Here is a 23,517-nt window from a genome sequence, read left to right as displayed (position 1 = left end):
GCATCAGAAATCCAGCTACAGATAGCCTGCAGGTGAAGAGATGTGGAGATAGATTATTTTTCTGCTAGTAGCCATTTAACTTCATTAGAGGCAGCAGCTACTTTAGGAAGGAGGCAAATTGCAATTTTGGTCACAAATAAACCATCCTAGTAGTGTCCACAGCTGGACAGTCATGGCATGTGAACAGAACAGCAGTGGACAGACTCAGCATCTCGGCTGCCTTTGGACCAGCACTCCAGGGCTGCTATCCTGGCATTTTAACAGAAGAGAGAGGGAAAAAATGTTACAAATATGAGCTGCATCTGAAGTAGACAAAAAAGGAAAAAATAGCAAACCAAAAAATAAGGAGTGGTATCTACATAAAAGATGAGCTGCAAAGTGTCCAACTAAATCAAATAGAGATAAAGACAGATTATCTTGGCTGCACAGCAGTGTAACTTTAAGAGAGAAAATGAGTGCAGAGAGTTTTCAGCTTTTCTTTCACTTTCTTAAAAGTTTGATTAAATCAGGCAAAATGATGCACTTCTGTGGATTTCCCCCTGATTTTCTCATGGAAATAGAATATTCTGCTACATGTTTTACTCTGTTTTGAGAAAAATAATTTCAGAGGAACTCAAATTTATGTGTTGTTTTCAACAGTTTGACATTTCCAAGCCAGTCACTAGGAAATAATTCCTGGCACAAAACCTTCTCTGTCTTTGAGCCAATCCCAAGCTGCAGTTCCTGTCCTATCTTGTCCTGGAGCAGGACCTTTAAAAGCTGCTAAAATCTCTTGTTTTCTTACACAGGTAAGGCAGGGGGACATGAATAAGCTCTGTCTCACCTCAAACAGAATGAATCCGGGTGCTGTTCTTCATGCCCAGCCTTGGTGTCTGAGGGGGAAGAGCAGGAAGCACTGAAGGATCTCTCCACCTTGTCTCTAATTCCCCTGGAGCTGCCAATGGGCTGATGTGCCCACGGGCAAGGGGGCTGAGCCTGCTGCAGTGCACCCAGCTCTCAGCAAGGCATCTTTCTGCATTTTGTCAGCTTGAACTCTTCTATTGAGAGACCTGCCAAAATTGGGGTGACCTAATTGTGGCCTTCCAGTACCTGAAGGGAACCTACAGGAAAGATGGAGAGAGTAGTTCCAGGGTCTGGAGCGACAGGACAAGGGGAATGGCTTCAAAATGAGAGCAGGTTTCGATTGGATATTAGGAGGAAATTTTTCCTTGTAAGGGTGTTGAGGCCCTGGCACAGGGTGCCCAGAGAAGCTGTGGAAACCCCATCCCTGGAAGTGTTTAAGGCCAGGCTGGATGGGGCTCTGAGTGACCCGGTCTGGTAGAGGGTGTCAGGGGGTTGGAACAAGATTGATCTTTTATGTCCCTTCCAACCCAACCCATTCTGTGATCATATGATATACCAAAGACCATAGTAGCAATGGGTTTTTTGATTTGAGGTGGAAGATATAAAGAAATATTCTTCATCTTTCCTAAAGTGAAAGCCTACAAGCCATGAGAAGCCCATGCTTGGGAGTCTGGGTTCCCACCTGTGCAAATCCTGAGTCAGCCCTCATGGCTGATAATTGTGATGCTCCACATCTTATCATGGGGATGTCAAAAGTCAATCTTAGAAACGAAAAATAAGAAAACTCCAACCAATCTATTGCTTCTTCCTCCCACCCAGACCCAAAACTACTTCACCTCATTTTATAAATGGCCCTGTTCATAAGTCCAGACCCAGAAGACTACGAGAGCTTTGCAGATGCCTTTGGTTCACTTTTGTCTACCATAGCTAGTGACAAAAAGTTTCTTGAGATTTGCAAAGCTAAAGGTATTACCCATTTCCAAAACCTTATTTGAACAAATGGACCCGGACACTACACCTATACCAATAAATTATGCCCAGTGATTCCTTTGAGTCAGTCTTGCCCACATCCATCTAAACCTCTGCCCACAAGAGCCTGGCACACAAAGTACTTTTAGGAATGGTCCCTGGATTATCCTAATTTCTAAGCTGTGCCTGGAAAACATCTGGGAGACCCCCAGGTGACACAGGCATGGGAAGCATGCTGACAGCTTCCCATGTAAGTGGTTGTGTTCCTGTGCAGAGCACACTGGATGCAGCCAGAGAGTCTCGGGCAGTGACAAACCCTGGATCATAACTCATCCTCGCTTCTCCAGCATGGCAATCCACAGAGGACAGCCCAAACCACCAGGAGTGTTACACCACACTCAGACCATCTCCTCCTGCTGATGTGAATGTTCTTACTGCTGCCAGCAGGTCATTATGAGACACAAACCAGCCTCAGAGGTGATTAGACAAAAAGCTGCTTTGTGCACAGGCACCGGTGTCAAGAGCTGTGAATGATGGTTCCATTAAACACTTCCATGGATTTGCCCTCCCAGGCCCCCGTGTTTGCTGGTTAACCTGCCTCCCACAGAACAGGAAAGCTCTGCAAGGGTTATTTACTTCTTTCAGGAAATCAAAACAACAAGTCCTCTCCAGAGCCAGCCGTAATTTTTGCTAAGTTTGCAAGGATCAATTTGGGCAAGTTTAAGAGCCTGTCCAAGAGCAGCTCTGGTCTTAAAAAGTGTAAAGCAGACAGCTGCTGAAAACCAGGACCCAGAAATGCCACAGGCTGAATTTGGGGACTCCCAGAATTTAGCTGAACTACCACTGGTAGCATTTGAAAATCCAGACTGTAATCTTCAGTTGTCATAACAAAAAGCCAAGCTGAGATATTTAGCATTCAGATTCTCACACCTGAAAAAGGAGATGTCCACAGAGCATCAGTAACTTCCAGCTCTAAACTCTCCTAAGGATTTCTATTTCAGATGTGCTTCTCTGATGCTGCTCTGGTAGCACTTGACTACAATTTTATTTCCTCTTGAAGTCTCTCTTTGAATGGGTGAATATAGATGAAGCTTTTATGAACAATGATCCGAGCCTAACAGGAATTTTAAAGTCTTGGAGGGATGTTGATAATTCCCAACAAGTTTAACAGAAATGTATACCACTAGCAAGATTTTTTGATATTTATTTCTGGGCAGTTTTATTTCTGCTCTTCTCAAGTCAAACTGAAATACAGTTTCTAATTCCTTCTCCTTGAGATTTTTAGCGAACTGAGCTTGAACTCATCTTACATTTTTATTAATGCTGTGTAATTTTTCTGGAAATACTGCTACTCTTCCCTTTAAATTCAGATCATCTGCCCACAAGTTTTTTTAACAGAGAATTAAACTTTTCCCCTTACACATCCATCTGAAATCACAAAAGTCTGGTTCATATTCTGTTTCATTAATCGCATGGCAAAAGACTTACGAACTATTGAAAATGAATTAAAATATGAACACATTCCTTGTAATCATATTATATCTTGAGACAGACTTCAATAATCATTTCTTAATGAGAAGCAGAAGGGAAATTTTTTTCTGGCAAGTTATGAAATAGTAAACACCCTGCTCTGTAATCAAACGGGCAAAAGTGGAACCTATTCCTTCATGTGAGGAACATTTCCATCAACACATTTGGTCCTATATTAGTCCATTAAGAAAAAACATACATGCATGTCCACATATAGCAGGCAGGTTTGAGAAGATCTTTTGTAAAAGAGGATAAACAGAAAACAAAAAGAAGAGAAACATGGATCTAAAGATCTTGCCTGAGCTGTTTCCCTCCTGGCAGAGCACTGCTGATGCAATGTCCACACAAGGCTCTTGCTCTGTGGAATGGACCAGTGACACAAACCTGCCCAAACAAGCCCCATCACTGGTTACTCAGTTATTCAACAACTGAAAAAGAAACTACTACCTAGTTGGAACTTGAACCAAACAGTGAGTATTCAAATCCAGAAAACCAGCCAGCTGAGACAAAAAAAAAAAAATATACACAAGTCAAACAGTTTTAGTTACTAGACTTGCAGAACTCTTTTCTATTTACGCCCCTCTGACTCAATTCCCTGTAGTGCAGATACCTTCCCAAACTTTGCCTACTAATCAAATTTATTCCACTATCAATTTTACACTGGATCCTGGTAGAAAACAAGGAAAAAAAAGCCTACAGGATGCTAAGTAGCATCAGCAATGACCAGCAAGGATATAGAAGTCATTGTCCCTCTCAGTGTTTGTCAGGCCATGCCTGGAATATCATGTCCAGTTATGGATCCCACTAGACAAAAATGATGTGGACAGTCTGGAGAGGGTCCAGAGCAGGGCACAAAGATGATCAAAGGGTTTGGAAAGCTGCTCCATAAGGAAAGGCTGAGAGAAATGGATTTCTACAGTCTTGAGAGAAGATGCTTAGGGGAGACCTTAGGACCACATTCCAGTATTTAAAGGATGGCTACAAAGAAGGTGGAAACTCTCCTTTTACAAGGAGTCACATGGTAAAGATGAGGGGCAATGAGGACAAGTTACATGTGTGGAGATTCCCATTAGCCACAAGAGGAACTTTTTCACAGTTAGGTCAGTCAGCTGTTGCAGTTGTGTCCCCAGGGACATGGTGGATTCATCAACACTGAATATGTACAAGATTCCTCAGGACAAAGGGGCTGGGCCATCCTGTCTAGGCCGTGCTTTTTCCAAAAAGACTGGACCAGATGATCTTTGACAGGTCACAGACATTGTTTGTGATACCAAACAACAATCCCACCCTGCTCCACAGGCTTGTGTTGCTATCAGTAAACCCTCAACATGGCCAGCCTGTGCCAGATATTTGTGGAAGAGTTTGCATTATATTTGTTTCCATTTTCTAGGTACATCTGTTCTGAGCCCTGCCTGGTGCCAGCAGCATTTGCAGAATTAAGCCATAGGGATCTATGAACTCAGAACAGCACATGCTTTTATAAAAATTAAGTTTCATACCAGGCTTAGGCAGCAGGTAGCACCCATCTGAGTTATGGATGGATACCAGTATTTGTCAGAAGGACGATGTTGGCATCATCTTCAAACACACATTTTCAGTAGTATTTGTTTTCTGTACTCCTTTTCCTTTTGATTTTTTTTCTTGTTGTTGTTGCCAGACAGGAATCTCTTCTTTTTACACTGAATAAATAGTTATTTATGCCTCTTTTATATTCAATGCGATTATCATGAGCTTTCTAGAGTTCAGACCATCAAAGTATGCACAGATGAAAAAGCATTTGCTTCCTCTGGGCTACATTTGTGGATTTTTCCCCTACAGCATCTACCTCAATCTGTCAAGGGTCTTTAATGTGGAGTGACAGCTGTAGCAATGCTTCTAGGGATCTGAGTGGGAACAAGTCTGGGGCTTAGAGGATCTCTCTCAGACTGGGGGAGTGGGCAGGGAACACCACAAACAGCAGGGCCCTAAGGGGAAGTAGAAGCCTGAGGACTACAAAAGGAGCAAAAGGTAGGAGATGAAATGGAAGAAAAGAAGAAGAAATTCAGAGTACTCAAAAAACTGGGAAAGGTGATAATTCTGAGAGGGCTTGGCCAGAGGGGGTGGGAACTGAAAGGGATCTGGAAGGCAAATGGAAACCAGCCCTCACCCATCATGACCCAATCCCACAGAAACATGAAGGAAGATGCTCCAACTTCCCATTTTCAGCCACCCACCCACTGTCCCACCAGCTGAGGACACACATACCCTCAACACTGCCTGGTTGTCCTCCTCCGTGTCAGTCAGAACATGTGTACTTGGAAAAGCCAACAGTGAGGCTATTGAACAGCCCCAGTGAAGAAACAGCAGCAGTCTCACCATGTAATTTGTTGCCAAGCTAGCAGGGATCAAAGGAAGTACTCACAGTTTGAAGAATCATGGTTTGAAGAATCATCATTTCAGTTGGAAGGACCTTTAAAGGCCATTCAGCCCAATCCCAACACCAGATGTTGACAGCAGAGGTAAGACTGACACTGAAGAAGGCTTCAAGGGTCTGCAGCTCTTTACTGTCCTTCAGCCCAGCCTTTTATCCCCTGATGCTGATGCACTGCACCTGTGAGCCCTCTGCTCCCTCTGGGGTTGGTCAGTGCCCCTGGGCACTCCAGGGCTCCTTCCCTTCAGTGCTCTCACCTGTCCTGCACAGCTGGAGCCAGTCAAGGACCAGGCTGGGCCACAGCCCACTGTAATCACCTCCAACCCTGTGCCTACAAGATGTAGCATTCCAGATGCCGGTTCAATCACTCAGTTACACAGGAAAATTCCCTGCCTCAGCCTCCTGGCCACACCACATGGTCACTGGCCATGGCAAGGCTGCATTATTGGCTCGATGCCCACTTTGCTGCCCTCCCAAGCCCTCTTGACACAGGCACTGTCCCTCATAAACACCCTTGCCATTTTCCTATTGGACATGAGCTCTGAGGGCACCTGATAACAATTATCCATCCCGACAGCTGATAATTCCAAGAGCTAAACCACAAGTGACAGGCCACGTGCCATCTAAGCCCAAAGTGTCATGCCACTTAATGGACCTAAGGCCACCGTGCTGTCACTCACAATCTCCTTTTGCTGTCATGTTTTTGTCACACTTTCCCCATCCCCAGACGTGTCAGGTGTGCCACCAAAGCTGGTTTCTCTCACTTAGCATTTGTTAGCATCAGCTGCTGTCCCAATGGCAATGAGCAGTGGATTTGGAGATGGGGAGTGTGAGGAAGGCAAAGTACCTGATCTGCATGGATGCGTTATAAATGCATTACATTTCTTTTCTGAACTGTTGAAGCCTTCAAACAAAATCTTCATTGTAATAGCTTGACTGAAACAACTTCTGGGAGACTTTTCTGAAAGGGACTCTGAAAAACACATTAAGTCAAGATAAAAACACTCCATTATGGCACAGGATTATTACAAGACAATGCAACTGAACTATTTTGAACTTTGTCTTCTCTCTCACATGCATATTTTGAGTTTCATCTCCTGACTGGAAAATCTCACACTTGATTTTCAAGTACTTTGTTTTATTTTAGAATATTTTTTAAATTTAAACACCACACAGAGCCTGATGTTAAGTCAGCATACACAGTTGTATTTTATTTTTAGTATCATGGCAGATAATTTTTATAACAGGGATTCTGGATAGCTTTTCCTCATCATCTATAATGTTTTTTGGTAGTAAGCCTGCATAACACAGTAAAAAAAAACATTCCCTTTTTGGGAAAGTACTCTATGTCTTATGAAATATTTTTGCATAATAACATGAGTACAGATTAATTTCAACTGGTAGATCTGCATGTATCACCACTTGTAATTCTAAAGAGTGAATACAAAGCTCCAAGAAATTGATGCATAAATCCTTGCTGAAAATTATCTAGAATATTTTTTTTAATGGTATTGACTTTTTGTTTGGCAGCATATACAGGTACTTGATTTTTTTAACCATTTTGTAAGATCTATGCATTGCTGGTACTGGTTAAAAAAACCCTGTTTTTTTCTCAGTTATGGGTACATAAAGTAGGAAAAATACAAAGTGGTTGAACTGAAATCAAAATATTGAAAATACTACAGTGATCTTTTTAAGAACTGGATCAAAATCTTTGAGACAAGAACAGAGTCTAAACCACATTACAATCTTACCCCTGTTAAATACCTACAAAATAAAAGGAATCTGTAGCACAGTGGACCAGAGTAAATGATTCCACCTCGCAGTATCTTTTGAGATAATTAAATGAGTTCTTTTTCTTCTTTACAAAATGGGTCCATGCAGATCTTTTCATGGAAAGTAGTTGAGTCTGAACATTCTTTCTTAAAATATCCAGATATCCAAAGGGGTTGCATTTAAATCCCTCTTTAGTAAGAAGTCTACTTCAGGTGTCTGAAGCCTTCTCACCAAAACCCAGGATATATATGTGTATGTATATATACACACACATATATGTACACAGAAATTAAATAGAACAATTAGATTAAAGAAAATACAAAAATGTTCTACTTTTAAATTTTAATTTCACCTGCTTAGCCCACCAGACTTGCAGACCTTCCCTGGATACTGGAGGATATTTTATGAAGTAGCAGTTTAATCGAGATGGAGATATGCAGTACCTCATGGTTGTGGCATACTTGAAATATTCTGTGAGCAGATACAGCAACACAAAACGTTACGGTGACCTGGGACCAATGTTCAACTGGAGGAACTTCTGGCAAGGCAGCTTGTTTCTTTCAAAGAGTCTCCAATTCTCTTTGCCCCAGTTTTTGAGGTACATAAAGGATATTTTACCTTGATATCTGAGAGACTGCAATGAATTGATCCTTGTCGACAAAAAAAGCAGCAACTTGGCACAAAATGGCTGATCAGTTTGAGGGGGTAAAGGAGGAAATCTGCAGCAGAAAATCACTAATTAAGGTTTTTGTCCCAAGTCCCACATGCCTTCTCTGGAAAATCTTCTTGAAGTTGTTGCTCGTGTTACATGTGATTTCTGTGCTCATTAGGAAGACAGAAAGTGCTGCCTGATGGAGGCTGAAATCTCATTGTTACCGAGCAGGCTCAAGCAAAATGCCACAGCCAGCTGATAGATGCATCAATTCCACAAAACCTCTCAGAGTTAGGCAAAATTGCACCAGATGGGAATATCTCCATTAACTCACCCTCATCCACACCACTGCAGCTGTCTCTGCCAGCTGACCTTGGCATCTGGGAGCGTGTTTTCTACCAGGCACCCAGATCAAACAATAGAAGATGTGCAGCACTTCTGCTAAAATGCCATGAAGGGATGAACTGGAGAAGCACATCAGTGAAACAGATTATTAAAGCCAAAAACTAACAGCCACACCAGGCTGTCCAAGGTGGGTACGTCATTGTGTGCTGGAAATCTGGGTGGAAGAGGATTTAAAGGGAGATACCAAGAGGATTTTCTGCATTGGATGCGCTTCTCTTGTCCTTCCCTATGACATCTCCTGTCAAAGCCAGGCAGAAGGAATTCTAAGGCCCTGATTCTGACCACATTTTGCCTTTTCACAGAATATCTTCCTACAAGGAAAGAGTATCAGTGTACCAAGGTTAAAGGGTCAGGAAGAAGAGGCACACAGCTGAACAAAAATACCTGGGATCAGTGGTAACTAAAGGAAGGATTCCTTTCCAGAAGGAAACACTCCAAGACATAATTTTCAAGTAGCACTTCACCAGCTCTAAGTGCAATGCACCTTCAAGGACATGGATATTTGACCAGGTTTCCCACATTCCAAGGCAATTTTGCCTCCACAGGGAAGCATCCACAGAGAGAACCTGCACAAAAGTTTCCACCCATGGAGAGCTCCCCTGGCAGGAGTTGTCATAGACAGGGAGTTCTCATTTTCTGAGCCCTCACTGACATCTGACCCTCCGTGCAACAGGAAGTAATCTAGAGAATCACCTTGATAGAGATGGTATATTAAAAAAAAAAAATTAACCAACAATGAGGAGCTCTCATTTAATCACCATGTAGGAACACGCATTTAGAGAAAGGAAATGAATGTGTGACAGAGCCAAGGATAAGGAATAATCTGAGGATTTCTAGCATAAACATAATCACTGGGATAGCATCCTTGACTGGGTTCAGCAATTTGTATCTGCTCATACCTGAGTAAACTGGAAGTTAAATGGACTCTAACTCATCTTGAAACACACGTTTTTGAAAAAGAACCATCACAGCTGAAGGAAAGCTGTCTGTCTTCCCCTCTTACCTCAGCAGAGACCACATTTGCTATGGATAATCCTTCCAATAAAATTAAAGCAGAGATGTTTGCTTTTTGGTACCTACCGGGCTGAGGAATCCTGCTCCAGCTGTCCCTGCAGTGGCCAGGATCATCAGCCCCTTCACCCTCGTTGTTTTTAAAGGGGGCCAAGGTGGGGAGGTTTAAAATGCAAACAGGAACAGGAAATTGCCTTGATTGTTTGGACATACAGGGTTAGAGAGTGAGGAACAGAGAAGAAAAAGAAGCCCTGCAAATACTCTTTTCATTTCTTAAAATGGTGATATTTATTTAAGATAATTAATTTCAAATAATGATTAACATAATAGTTAACTCTGAAAAACTTCATCAAAATTAAATGAAATAATGAGCCTGTTCCTTCTGATCATGTTCATTAAGACTCTGCAGCTATGAAAAAAGGCATGGGCTACTATAAAATCATTATTTGTTTCCATCCACTTGCACAAACATCATAAATAAGACTTTCCTTATAAAAATCACAGAAGATGCTTGTGGCACATTTTGTAAAATGCAACTAGAAAAAGACAAGATACTGTTAATAAATAATACATTCAATAACAAAGCAATTTTTGCTATTAAGAGACACCTAGACATTTTGGGGTACAGTCACCATGAAACCACCTGAAAAAGGGACATTCTTCAAAGAAGCACTGCACAGTACTTGAAAATTTAACAAATTCTACTGACATAATAATAGAAAATACATTATTGCAGGGCAAAGAAAGAGATTCCCTTAGTCCTTGAACAGTGTTGGCTGACAGCAAACATTTGCTACATTGGAGAGTGAATTAGATCGAAGTCCTAATCACAAGACTCGGAACAACACCACACTTTGGGATGTTTAACACACTCCACACAAATACCTTTGCCCCTGAGCATGCCAAAAAACCAATGATTTGAGATGTTCACTCAAGTGCTCCTGTCATTTGGACACGATATCCAGCCTGTAAAGCTTACACATCAGAAATGAGACAAATATTACATGCTGGGCACTGGAGGCAAAACAAATTCATGGAATTCTGCAATCTCAGAGGCATAAGGGTTTGCTTATCTACTTTAAAATCACCTCAAGACATCGAACTACCACAGTACCACATTTTTTTCAATAAACTGGGCAAGAGAAGGAGGAATGCAAATAAAAGTACTAGAATTTAACAGCTAACACTGACATCCCACAGCACACGGCTCCTTTGGGAATATTGTGTGAGGAAGCAAAAACGGCAACTGTGCCCAGTGCCTAAAGAGCCAGGAGGAACCCTGCTGCTGTCCTGCCAGGGCTTTGCATAGAGCAGTCCTGTAAAGCACAGACTGATCCCACACCAGCCTGTTTTATTCCAACACGGAGCTCCTTCCCAACACCCGCTGCAGTTTGGGAAGCACCGCGGATCCAAGCGCCGCTTTTGTCCCTTCTCACGGCCAGAGCCAGCCACGGAGCTCCGAGGTGGGCAGATGGGAGCTCGGGGAAGGTGACAGCACCTCGCTACTACAGGGAGAAGCCAAGAGAAGCTTTCAGGCAGCGCTCCCTGGGCTGCTTGCCTTCAGATAACACAGTCTGTTCCCAAGGTAAAACACCAAGGACTTGGGATAACCCCAGCGACATTCCCTGGTCCCCTCTGGCTGGGCAGATATTCAGGATGGCTGCAACTCCAACAAATACTGGTGCCTTATGAAATCACTCACTTTTCATAAATACCCCCGTGAGGTAAATGCAAAATTAACAATTTTGAAAAACCTTTGCCCGGCCCATTTCTGTTTTGGTCAAGCACAAAACTTCCCCAGGTCGCCCCAAGTTCCTTTCAAGTGGCTGTGCCTACAAGAAATGGAGGGGAATTCTCAGAGTTTGCACTTCAGCTTTTAGCCATAAGCAGCAAAATATGACAAAGCACAGTCACTTATCTCCTGGCACAGGCATGCACTGCTGGAAGCAGGATGTGGGATGTGGGCAGGAAACGTGGCATGGCATCACCAGTGAGCCTGACTGATCTCCCAACCAGTGCAGCCCCGTGAGCCTGTGCCTGGGAGTAAATCAGATGTGCTGGAAATAGAGACAGATTGTCCCTCACAGTGCTGGAAAAAAGCAGATTTAACTTTAGGAACAGAGCAGCGTGCTTGTTACCATCCTAGGTATGCTACCAAACCCAAGTCCAAGAAGGAAAAGCAGTCAAAAGGGGATGTGGCTCACTGCAAAACCCACTAGACGTATTTTTTCCACTTCTCTTCCCTTCTTTTTTCAGTATTTCTACACTACAGAGCTCACACTACTAATCCATCTCAGGGAGACAACATTCACATAAAAAGACATGCAAGTTTTTACATTCATCATCATCCACATGCTACATTTCACAGTTCATTATCAGAGCAATGCAGCGCTCTGGAAAAACATCACAGCAAGGCACCTTTCATTTCCTTGGTGTCTTTGTTTGCTTGCTTTTCTCTGGAGCTTTCAGAAATAGCCAGATGGAAACAGCATTAACACAGGTTACAGCTAAGTGTCTGGTTATGTGTTTCTTTTTTGTAAAGAAACAAAAAAGTTTACAAGTCCTTGTAACTTCCATGAGACATAAAATTAAAATTAAAACTACTTGTATTGGTGCCAAATGTTTTTAGTATTTGGGGTTAGGGTTAGCTTTAAGTTCCACTTTGGAGAAGGTCCAGAGATTGCTCATGTTACCCAGCCCAATAGGACTGGACATATCTGCCCTGCTCCAGTCTGGAGGCTGGGTCTGTGTTAAATGGTGGCACAGTTACCCTTGCAAGCTCAGTGGAGAGGACCATTCAAAATCCTGCCTACTCTCACTCAGCCAGGCTTGCTGGCAGGGAGCTCTGAATTCACTGCTCCCAAGTTAAGAGACCTCTCTCCTGAAACAACTGGAAAAGAGAGACTGATAAAAATCAGGATTATGTTATCTAAATGATTCTTTTGTGCCTGTTACATGCGCAGTTGTTGACCACGGTGCAGATTTGGTCCCAAAGTTTGCATGTGGATTTAGTCCAAAATGCATCCAAAAGCTCTTCGTAAGAACAACTTGTCAGAGTGGTATTGAATATGTGAAAATTCAGTCTGGTAAGCTTTGCCTCTAGATAAAGATCGGGCCTGTGCCCGTGGGGCTGCAATTCCAAACATAATATTTGATCACAGTAAGGATGATTGAACACATTGAAAAGCAAATTTCAGACGCAACTTCGGCCTTACAAGAAGAAGTCCATGATTTGTCTGGTACGGTTTTACAAAACAAAATGGACTCTCAATTTCCTACTAGCTGCAAAATCATTAACACTGGTTGCTGTTCCTATGTAGATCAGAGTGAAAGAAGTATTAAGGATTTGGTTGAAATTTGAAAGCAAACTCAAATTCTACATCAGGTGGCCTTCAAAAGGCCCATTGAACTTTGAATATATCTTTGACATTTTCACCTCACAGTTATGGAACTGGGCCTGGATAAAAGGAACTGTTCATACTACTTTTATCTATAGTTTTTGTTTAAATAGCAGCTGGCTGTATGATACAGGGGTCTGGTTAAATATGGAGTAGAGACTAGACAAGGTAGAGTCTTGTTAGTCTAGAAAAATGGGGGGAAATTATGCCAAATTGATTTTTGCCTTTTTGCTTTTATATAAATTCTCTGTATTCCTTACCAAATCTATTCTCTGGATTCTCTCTATTTGCAGTTCTGCAGCCTGTTTTTGTATTCTAGCTACTTTCCCCAGTACATTTCCCTGCCCTGATGGGCAGAAAGACAAAACACTTTGAAGGCCCCTATCCTATCTTGGATCTCCCTAGGAAGCAAGGCTGAGCCCAGCTCTCCAAGATGTATTTTTATAATCAAAGTTTAGTTCCCATCTAGGAGGGAGTGGGGCAGGATTCAGAGAGGGTTGAACTGAGGGAAATTGCTTCACCACTTATGTCTCTAATTGGTGATTTTTGTCAATTATGCTAATTTACAAAACTTATAAAACTCTATCCAGCCCGTGTGGGGGTATGGGCATTCTGTGGACATTTTCCATGTCTGTCCCTGGAAGCCTCCAATAAAGACCAGCCTTTATAATACCTTCTACACTAACACTGTCTCCAAAGTGTGTTGTTTTCTTTCTAGGTTCTTTAAGGCATCAATATCACCATGGCAGTTACAGGCCCTTATTAAGGGGAAAATTCTTGTTTTTAACTGAAGTCAAAAGCCATTTTGGAAGTCAATTTCTGTATTATTGACACCTGACTGAATATGAGTATATAAGCTATACCAAAGATTCAAAATGTAATTATGTTTAATTTAGGATAAAACCCAAAGACACTTAACAGTTTCATAAACTGGGATTTATGAAAGCCAAAAAATATTTCAGTTTTTAAAGAGAAAGATAATTTGTTGAGATTTTGTCACTGAAAATCTATGTACTGTTATGAAAAGAAAATATTGTGCCCAACACAGGAAAAAAGCATAAGACCAACTTTTTTAAGAAAACCAGCATTTGAGATTAGAATAATGCCTTAGACATAACCTGTCATTTTAAAAAACAAGAGAGAAGAAAGAAGTATTTCTTCCTTACAAACACTATCAGAAAAGAAGAATTGCAGGTGAAAAGCAGAGGGAGAAGATAATCCCATTCCATCAAAAAAATCTAACAAAATTATTTGATGCGTGGAAACGCTCGCAGACATCAGATCCATCAAGAATGATAAATTACTTGAGGATACCTAATTCACAGCCAGTGAATGGTGAAGCTTCCCAGTGTTGGAAAAATCCTTTTTCATTTTCACTTGGCTCATCCAATGCACTTGACAAATGGAGCAGCTCATGGATCACTTCCACGAGACAAGGACGTGACACGGATCATGACTGGATTTCAATCTCTGATGCCTTTGTGCAGCAGAAGTTTGAAATGCAGTGAGATATTTACCTCACAAAAGCAACCAACAAACAGCATCAACTGCTCAAGGTCTATACTTTTGGGGGAAAAAGAATTGGTAGATTACAGAGTAGATTACAGAATTATGATACTTTAACTAAGTATCATAATCTGACAGTGTTTTAAAATAATTTCAAATTTTCCTAGGATGAACTCCCTCAGGTTTGAGAACAGTCAACTAGTTAAAATCCAGGCAATTCTTTTGATTTGATTAAGTCAGAGCAGCGAAAGAGAGCAGAGAATCTGGTTTATGAATTGAAGGGTGGGGCTGAGAGGAGAAAATCTTCTTTTCTCTTTATAAAAGCACAGCTTTTGCCTCTCCTACAATCCAGGTGTTCTCTGAACACGGTGTTCTCTGAACACTTCCTAACAATGGTGGAGGATTTTAACACAAAAGCATAAATTCACTCAGATAAAAAGGGTAGCTCATTTGTTTGTTTTCATTGTTCAAAACACATAAGCTCAATAAAATTTCTGGGGTTTTTTTTTTTTTTTCACTTTAATTCCCAAGCATGAGTTAATTAATTCTCACAACATCTGAGCTAAAAGTAATCACCATTCACCTAACAGAGAAATCACCACAACAGGAAGAAAGACTTCAAAATTCTGGGATAAGTAGTAGTTTCCACTGCTTCATTTAATTATGAGTTAAGAGAGTAATTAGTACTAGGAAGATGTAAAATGCTGCATACAAATATTGATAAATCTCAAGTGGGTTTTGCCTCTCTGTTAATTTTTTAGGTTTAGGGCCAGAGGAAAGTTGAGCATAGTGCAGAGAAAATGTTAAGCAACTTGTGAACAGAGCAAATTTCACCCCAGCACAAGAAGAACTGAGGGAAAGAGAAGCACAAGAATAAAGACTTAACATCAATTAACAAATCTGGGTTCCAAGCACTTAAAGCTATGCTTCCATCCCTTTATCTTTACCAGAAATATTGTGTTCTTTTGTGCATTCATCTTCTTTCTGATCTTTGCCTACTTCTTTGGCCACCACTGCTAAATGGCAGCACATAAACAGTCAGAGATTTCAGAAGAGCTGAACCTGTCCTGGGCTTGTTTTTTTTTTTTTTTTTAATTATGGTTTTTCTTTAGTCTGTGGACATGGGACAATCTAGAATTGGAAGCTTTGCAGAAGTACAGACTTGAATACAAAGCTGGAAGCGCAGAATAAGTTGGAAACCAGGGAAAACTCCCATATCTTTTAACATGATTTCTTTAGTTATTAGTGCATTTTAGGAGGAAAAAAAAAAAAACAACAAGGGAATATTTTTTACACATAAAATTTTTGCAATTTTTTTTTGTCTAAATGCTTTGAAAGTAATTATTCAAGATAATAACCAGCATCTGAGCTATAAACCTCAGGCTATTTTGTTTATATTTATGTAACTGTGTGCCTATTATTTAGGGAGATTCCAGAGACCTTTGAAAAGGGTAAGAGCTCTGACTGACTTTTTGTTCCATTTTCAATGCAAGGTGACATGTGCAAACAAGAAAAAAAAAAATCTATTTCTGCCTTTGCATGGAACAGCTATTGGAAATGCTTATGGAGGGGGAGTTTCAAGAGCACTGAAAGCTGACCTAGTCAGGTATTACCTCAATGGGGATTTCATTATTGATAGAAATAAAACCACAGTGGTTTCTGCACTCTGCAGTGTAAGGCAGTCACCTTCCAGTGACCTTCTCCTAGTGCAAGTCTCACACTTGGCTAAGATGGCTTTTGGATAGTCAGATAAAGTGATTTTTATCTATGTGGTTTTTAACAGGCCAAACCCTGCAGTGACCAAATGATAATATACTAAAGGACATAATTCCCAGGCATTCCCCTGTAGCTTTCAGGACAAAGCCCAGGCCTTTAAAACCAGTCAACACATGATTGATCTGTAGGATCACAGTCCTTGAAGGGCCCTCACAGGATGAAGAAATATCACTCCACAGTGGGAGACATCAAGCAGGCAGAGCTGTGGCTAAAATATCTTTTTTTGTAACATCTGCCCAAGCTCTACAGCTCAAGAGGCAGCAGTCAACTCAGGGGCTCAAAGGAGTCCTGCCAGCCTATTCCAAACCAGCATTTTCCTGAAAACTGGACATCTGGCAGTTTTACTCTGCATACTATGGGTACCCAAAAGAAACTTGGGTTCCTGATGAAGGAGGGTTTATTTTCAGCACATGGAGGGCTTATAAAAAAAAAAAAAATCAAGCATTTCCTATAGGAACACAGAGAAGAAAAAATAAGTTGTGATTATGGCAATTTTGCAGAACACCAAAATCTTTGTTGGAGATATCTGAGTAGAGACTCAAATTGGTGTCTCAGTACTCCAGATGACGTATTTATTTTCAGTGAAGAATTTTCATTTACTATCAAGATAATCACCAAATAACAAAGCTTTTTGCAGAAGGAAGATTCCTTAAGCTGTTGGTAAGAATTCAGCTTGAAATGTAATACAGTTCTGTAATTGTTTCCTTCCAATTAACAGAAAATGATGCAACTCATCTCTGCTATGGGTCCCATATGACTGAAACAATTCATTGAATATACAATTACAAATCAGAACTGTCCAAAAGGTACTCCAGTGTTTTTTTGAACACCATCTTTTTCATAAATCCAGAGAACAATTACTAGTGGCACCGCTTTCTTAAACTCACTCTGGATTCACTCACAGGAATTAAATCCAGGATAAAGGGGGAAAAAAGGGTTTAACTTGGAAGATGAAGGCATCAAATAACACAGGAAATTCCACGTGGTCAGAGTGCTAAAGGTTCCCTTGCTTTAGAGAGTCCCTTGCTTTAGAGGATAAATATTCAGCTCAGCAGAAAGCTGACCCTCTCCACAGTAGAGGGAGTACACAGTCAATAATTCAAGATGCAGCTTTATTCCTGAGACTTGCCAGGGATTTCGAGTTCTGTTAGGAGCAAGCTGGTCTCCAAAGGGATGAGCTGCCACCATTTCCACAAGCCCAGCACTCCTGACTGTGAAGCAGGGCACGCTCACCGTGCCATGGGTAATGAGCTGGGGTCACCAGCTGCTCCTGGAGCTGCATCCCCAGAACTGAGCCCAGGCACTGCTGGCACTGGGCAAAGCCACAGCAGCGGCCACAGGGAACAACCAGCCTTTCCCACCAGGGGAAAAGCTCCAGCTCCTGCTCTGCCCTGCACAGCTGGAGTGTTTCCACAGTCCTGCTGAGAATTCAGAATGGCCAGCAGCCTGAATCTGGCAGTGCCTCTCTCCTGGTTGCACCAAACCAAGCATTTTCAATTAGCAATGCATTTTTCCCCCCACCACAACAGCTGAAAAGCCGAGTGAAATTCATTCTAAAGCACATGCATTAAGCTGGAGAGTCTGAATACACCAGGGCTCAGCCTGCTGCAATAAAAAATTATGAAAATGAATAATCAGAGAGGAGCCAGTAGCTGTTTAAGTTCTCATTGCTGCCAAAAACATTAGCCAGGGAGAACCGGTTAAGCCTTCTGTTGGCTCTTTGCACTCCATTTACGGAAAAGAGCTTGTTAATATTTAACAAAAAGAACTCTTAAGTCTTTTACTAATTGTTCTGTTCAGAAACTACAAAAAAGTCAAACATATGATAGATTCCAAGAGATAGAATACAGGCATTCAAGGGAACAGGTATTATCTTACAATTGCCTTGAAATCACATCTTTCTATCCTGTTTCTGTTCTCCAGTGATGGAGAGCAGAACAACACCTGGCCAAAACCACATTTTTTATTTGGAGTTACTCTGAGCTCTTGGTGGGATATGTCAACAGTTTAAAAGAAAAGCTTCTTCAAACTACAAAACATATGAGCTGCCTTATGTCAGGGTTTTTAAAAATCACATTTCTATCCCCAAAGGGAATGGTTGTCTGGAAGGATAAGGAAGAGAGATCCTTTAGGATGGTGTTTGGGGCAGAAATAGAAGTCCAGATTAAGAGGAGGTCAGTGCACACTAGGACAGCTACAGTACCCAGGACAGCCCTCAAACAACCATGGAGATGGGGAATAGGCATTTCTGGACAAAACCTGATGAATTTTACTTACTTGGAAGAATCAGCTAATGGAAACTCCACCATGTGAGCTTTTGAAGGAGGCCATGATTCACAACAGCAGCTGGTTAGTCCATTTTATATCTGTGTTTTGATGGGAGCGGCAGGAAAGTACCTGGACTTCTTCCAACACCTACTAATCTATTAAGTTGAAGAAGAGTTAGAAAGGCAGCAAATGGTGAGATTGCTGTCACTGCCTTAATTTTCCTCACTTCTAGATAAAAAGTTCCCATACACCTTAATTACAGGCAAGGGTGAGCCCAATACTAGGTTAGCATTCATGAAGCTGTTTCCAGGAGCAGTTTTCTATAGTTACCACATTTCAGGACATTAAGTTTCAAAAAGCAGACACTTTGCTTAGTTTCAGCTCTCACAGAGGTGCTAACTCAGCTGCCTCGAAAATAACATAAACTCTGAGGAAAATAACAAAAATATTAATGCGGTCAAGTAAAAAAAAACACAGCCAATATTTCCATATTCTGTAAAACTTCAGCTGTAACAGAGGCTTAGACCTCTGACTTTAGTAGCTGCCTCACACTGAACTTATCTTCATTCCAGCAAAAATATAAAAATATGACATTCATGAGCAAGAGTTCTTAGCACTGTAACAAGGTCTGTGCCAAAATTAGAGATGTTTTTATTCTCATGAGCACACCTCCCACTCCCTTCTCTAGGGTTTTGCTTTGCTGGTTTCTGTTTTGCTTCTCTGATCTAGAAAGAGCTCCAAGAGGCTTCCCAATCAACAAGGAAAGTTTTACATAGTTTTGTCACAAGTTCAAAAATTGGTCTTGATTTCATCAAGAACATATACAGCCCCAAAAAGATTGTATCAAGAGGGATTTCAGTGCATACCTTTCTTGTAAAGGTATTTAATTTATTCTCCTTACAAACATGGGACAAAGATTTCTAGCAGGCAGAGCAATATTCCAGCAATATTCTATCCCTTGTCAGCTCTATGACAAAATTAATAATTATGAATATTAACAAATCATTTGGCCAGCTTGAACCAGGCATTCTTTTATTGAAGATGAACTGCAGTAGCTTTCAACCTGGCAGATTTGTGCAGCTTTAGCTATCAGGGAAACTCAGGGACTGGCAGTGGAAATAGAGGTGCTGCAGGAGGGAATTTCACTAACAATTATTAAGATTTCAAAAGACTTGACTAAAAACACAGCAAAACAAGCAATGACTTCCCTCCTGAAGATGGATAACTTCTCAGGCCCTTCCATGCCATATTTGATATCAGTGATCCTACACATGGATTGCCCTCCTCTGAGATATCCGCAAGGCAAGCTCCACACTCCACATGGATGGAGAGCCTTCACACCAACATCTTCTCAGGTAACAGCCACTCTTATAGTCCCAGCTACTTGATTTTGTCTTTTTGACTGCTCTTGCCATGGAATACTTGCAGGGCTCTCCTGCATCCCTTTTTACCTGCCGGGCAAAAGGCTGCTGGCCAGCCCTTCCATGGACTAACAAGCTAAACCAGATTTTGCCTCTCAAAGGTGGCACTTATTTTTGTTTCTCTCCTTTTCTCAACTGCCAGTTTTCTGGAAGTTGTAGAGAATTATTTACCCTTGAAGCCATTACTTGCTCATCAAATTTGGTTGCTTTTGTACTGTGTGTGCCAGTTATACTCACTGTAGGTAGGTGTGAACAGAGGCAGAACTACAGATTTCTCCAGTATCAGCCACACATCACCCACAGCCTGGGTCCCTCTTGCCCCCATAAGTCCTTGGAAGCCATCTCCTAGCAAACAGCAGCACTGCAGACACCAGAAGGGACTCAAAAGGCCTCAGGCTCAGTCCTACACAGGTAGAGAATACAGCACCTCCAGAAATCCAGGGCACTGGCTGGACAAGCTGGACATTAAGAAACACTGGACAGAGTTTTCCTACAAAAACACTTGTTCTTCTAATCCAATTATTTTCCCAACACACAGAACAAACAATTACCAAGGAGTTGGAGAGCTGTACGGGGAGGTTCAGAAGTGAATTCCTAAGTAAAAACACCAAAAGATGACCAGCAAAGAGGCAGTTCCCCCCTTACTCTCCTTGTTCCCTCCTACTCTCGAGGAAATGCTGGCATCCTGCTGATGTGCCATCATATTCCAACTGTTGTTTGCACAGATAATGTCACCTATAAAGCACTAAAAAGTGCAAACTTGATGCACCCAACAAAAGCCATACAGGTACCTCTTCGTCTCCAAGAAAGGCAGCTCAGTTAAATTCTGCCATAACAAGCAGCAAGGAAAATATTCTACTTTCAAATCCTTCCTCACCGAGTCCCCACATCATAGATAATGCACTAATGAAACAGAATTAATTAGCAGGTGATGTTCCATCAGTGTGCTGACTGTACTTTTAAAGAAAACATGGACAAAGATAACATGGGCTATGAGGTACATTCAGATTCTATCAGAACAATAGCTAGAACACTCCAAATTCTCCACATTACTACCCTTTAGCATTGTCCTGTAATCCTACAAAACACTTTATGCTTGGAATATCCATATTCCAAAAGAAAAGTTTTATTATGAAACAGGTTTGAAAAGAAAAACATGACTATTTTTCCCCAGTTTCCTACACAGAGAGTTGAACTATTCATATTTAAAGAAGAGCCATGGATTTCACTTTTTAAAGAAATTATTTAGATCTATAGAACTTGCAGCTGGTAGTCTATGAGGAGAGACCTTATCAACACTTGAGAAGACACATCCCCCAAAATACTAGAACTTTGGAGCTAGAACAGCACAGGAAGTCGCTGTGGAAAGTTGATGACAGTTTTGTTGTTCCAACACCTTGACTAGATTTTCAGTAATAAGATAGTAAGAAAGAGAAGACTGACCTGGATTTTTCAAGTTAATGGTGGTAACATCTTGCAGCTTAAATTGTGCTGCAGACTGAGCTGGGGTTCTCCTCTTGTCCTCCAGTGCTAAACTGAAGCAAACAAACAAAATGATTTCTCATTTCCACAGTGAGAGGACCATCTGCTGCCCAAGTAATAACCCAAAATAAAACAGTCCTTCAGGCACTGTGCACACTGGCAGGATTCACCCACTGTGAGCAGGGCTGCCTCGCATCAGGCATGCCCTTCTCTTTTTTCCTTTTTCTTGCTGGCTGTGCAGCTTTTCGGTGCTCCCAAAGGCTGTTTTATTTCCCAGACTCTCTTTAAGCAGACAATCTCATGTGAGAAGTACAAGTCTTTAAGGCTAACGTTACAATCCAAGCAGAAGAGCAAGTCACACACAGAGAAACGATTTTCAAAGCTTTGACTAATTTTAAATGACACATTCATTTCTGCAATTTTCCTGCTGTAAGCACGTGAAGAACCTCATTCTACATTCCACTGAACCCCTCAAATACCCTCAACAGTCCATGAACATCTGGAGTCCAAATGAATACAGAATTAATCCCTAAGGCTGGACAGAAAAACAGGTCAGGAACCATCCCTGCTACGAAAGTCACTGCGGAAATCTTGCAGGGGTCACTGAAATCAGGCTGCACTTCCCTGCTGGTTTTGTAATACGTTTTCTTTTCAGACCAATTTGCCTTAACCAGCTCTTGCCCGCAGTACAGCACTGGCACAGCTCTAAGTGCAACGACCTGAACCATCCTGATAACACCTACAACATGTAGGTCTATCCATCCCCAGGAGCAAGGCATTCCTATGACATTCTAAACAGATTCTTAGCACCTTCACTCTCCCAAGAGTCTTCAGAGGAGCTGATGGTACTCAACTCCTTGGGCTTTTCAGCCCTTCCTTTTCCTTCCTCGGGGGAGGTGGCAACACATCAAAAATAAAAGGAATAAAAGGAAAAGAAACAAAGAGTCAATGACACACATGCTGTCCTACACATACACACACACACCCAAACAGAGGAAAAAAGCAAGGAAAAAGGAACGTTCTACAGGGTGCTGATCTGGAATGAAATGGAATTTGGAAGAGATAGTCATATTTGGCACTGTCAGCAAAAGCTTATGAGTGGCCCGGTGACTCTCTGAGCCTTAATGCCCTTTTTACACTTGTCACTTAAAAACATCCCTGGAAAGTTCAGCTGTGCTGCTTCTGACATTTTTTTCCCACCGCTGCCGAATGGACTTGACGGAGAGATACATTTCATCCTCTCCCAGTTCCACAGAGTGCTAAACAACAAGGACATATTCCATTTGGCCTTTGAGTAGCATTTGTACGGTCCACACAGCTCCCTTTAAAAACAACCAACACAAAACAGAGCTCCCTGTTGGAGAGTGTGGAAATTAAAAACTATCGATCTCCCAAAGCGACTCTTCCGATCCTCAGGCCGAAGGCTGGCTTAGAGGGTCCTCACAGGGTTCTAGCTGCATCCTCAGTACGCCGCTCTTGTGAAGGAACCAGAGCTGCAGGAACTCCTCCGGCATGGCGTGGAAGCCGGAGTCAGGCAGGACATTGTCATAGTAGTGGTGGCTGATGAACTTCCCGTGCAGGTCCACCGAGAAGGGCCAGAAGCCGTAAATCGTCACCTCCTCGCACAGCCCCAGCGCAGCGCTCACCAGGAAGAGGCCCGTGGAAAGGCGCTTGGCGTGGATGCCTTTGCCCTTCCAGAACTTGCCGATGTCCCGCAGGAAGTTGGGGTTGGCAAAGAGCACTGCCTGCTTGGCCCCAAAATCCGCCAGCGTGTAGTAGACGCGCAGGGAGGGCCCCGTCCCCGTTTTCATGGAGAAGGCCGGCATGTAGATGTAGCTGTGGTTGTAGACCTTCACGCTGTCCACAAAGGCTTTTCGGGACCACAGCAGGTTCTGGAACCTGGAAAATCACAAGGGAAAATGAGCTGGGTTTTCCCAGATGTTTTATCATTCACCTCAGGGCTGCTCCTCATGCCCATATTTAAATTTCACTGCACACCTTTTCCGAGCCCAGAGAAAGTCCAGACAAACTTCTGGCTGTCTGACACTGCCTCTCTTTTGAAAACAGACA

General features: G+C 41.9%; 1 protein-coding gene across 2 annotated transcripts in view; it reads right to left on the bottom strand.

Annotated features, from left to right (window-relative positions):
* Positions 1-6,869: 6,869 nt before the first annotated feature.
* The window catches only part of ST8SIA1 (ST8 alpha-N-acetyl-neuraminide alpha-2,8-sialyltransferase 1), a 110,908-nt gene continuing 94,260 nt past the window's right edge, over positions 6,870-23,517 (bottom strand). For both annotated transcript variants that reach the window (XM_021529969.4, XM_021529968.4), the window contains exon 5: positions 6,870-23,346. In XM_021529969.4, the coding sequence (XP_021385644.1) occupies positions 22,860-23,346 (487 nt within the window). In that variant the 3' untranslated portion in view covers positions 6,870-22,859. The remainder of the gene's footprint in view (positions 23,347-23,517) is intronic.

This window comes from Lonchura striata, chromosome 1A (genome assembly GCF_050655825.1).
Source record: "Lonchura striata isolate lonStrDom1 chromosome 1A, ASM5065582v1, whole genome shotgun sequence".
In the NCBI taxonomy this organism is placed as follows: domain Eukaryota; kingdom Metazoa; phylum Chordata; class Aves; order Passeriformes; family Estrildidae; genus Lonchura; species Lonchura striata.
Note: the sequence above shows the minus strand (reverse complement) of the source record. Positions and strands in the feature narration are given on the sequence as shown.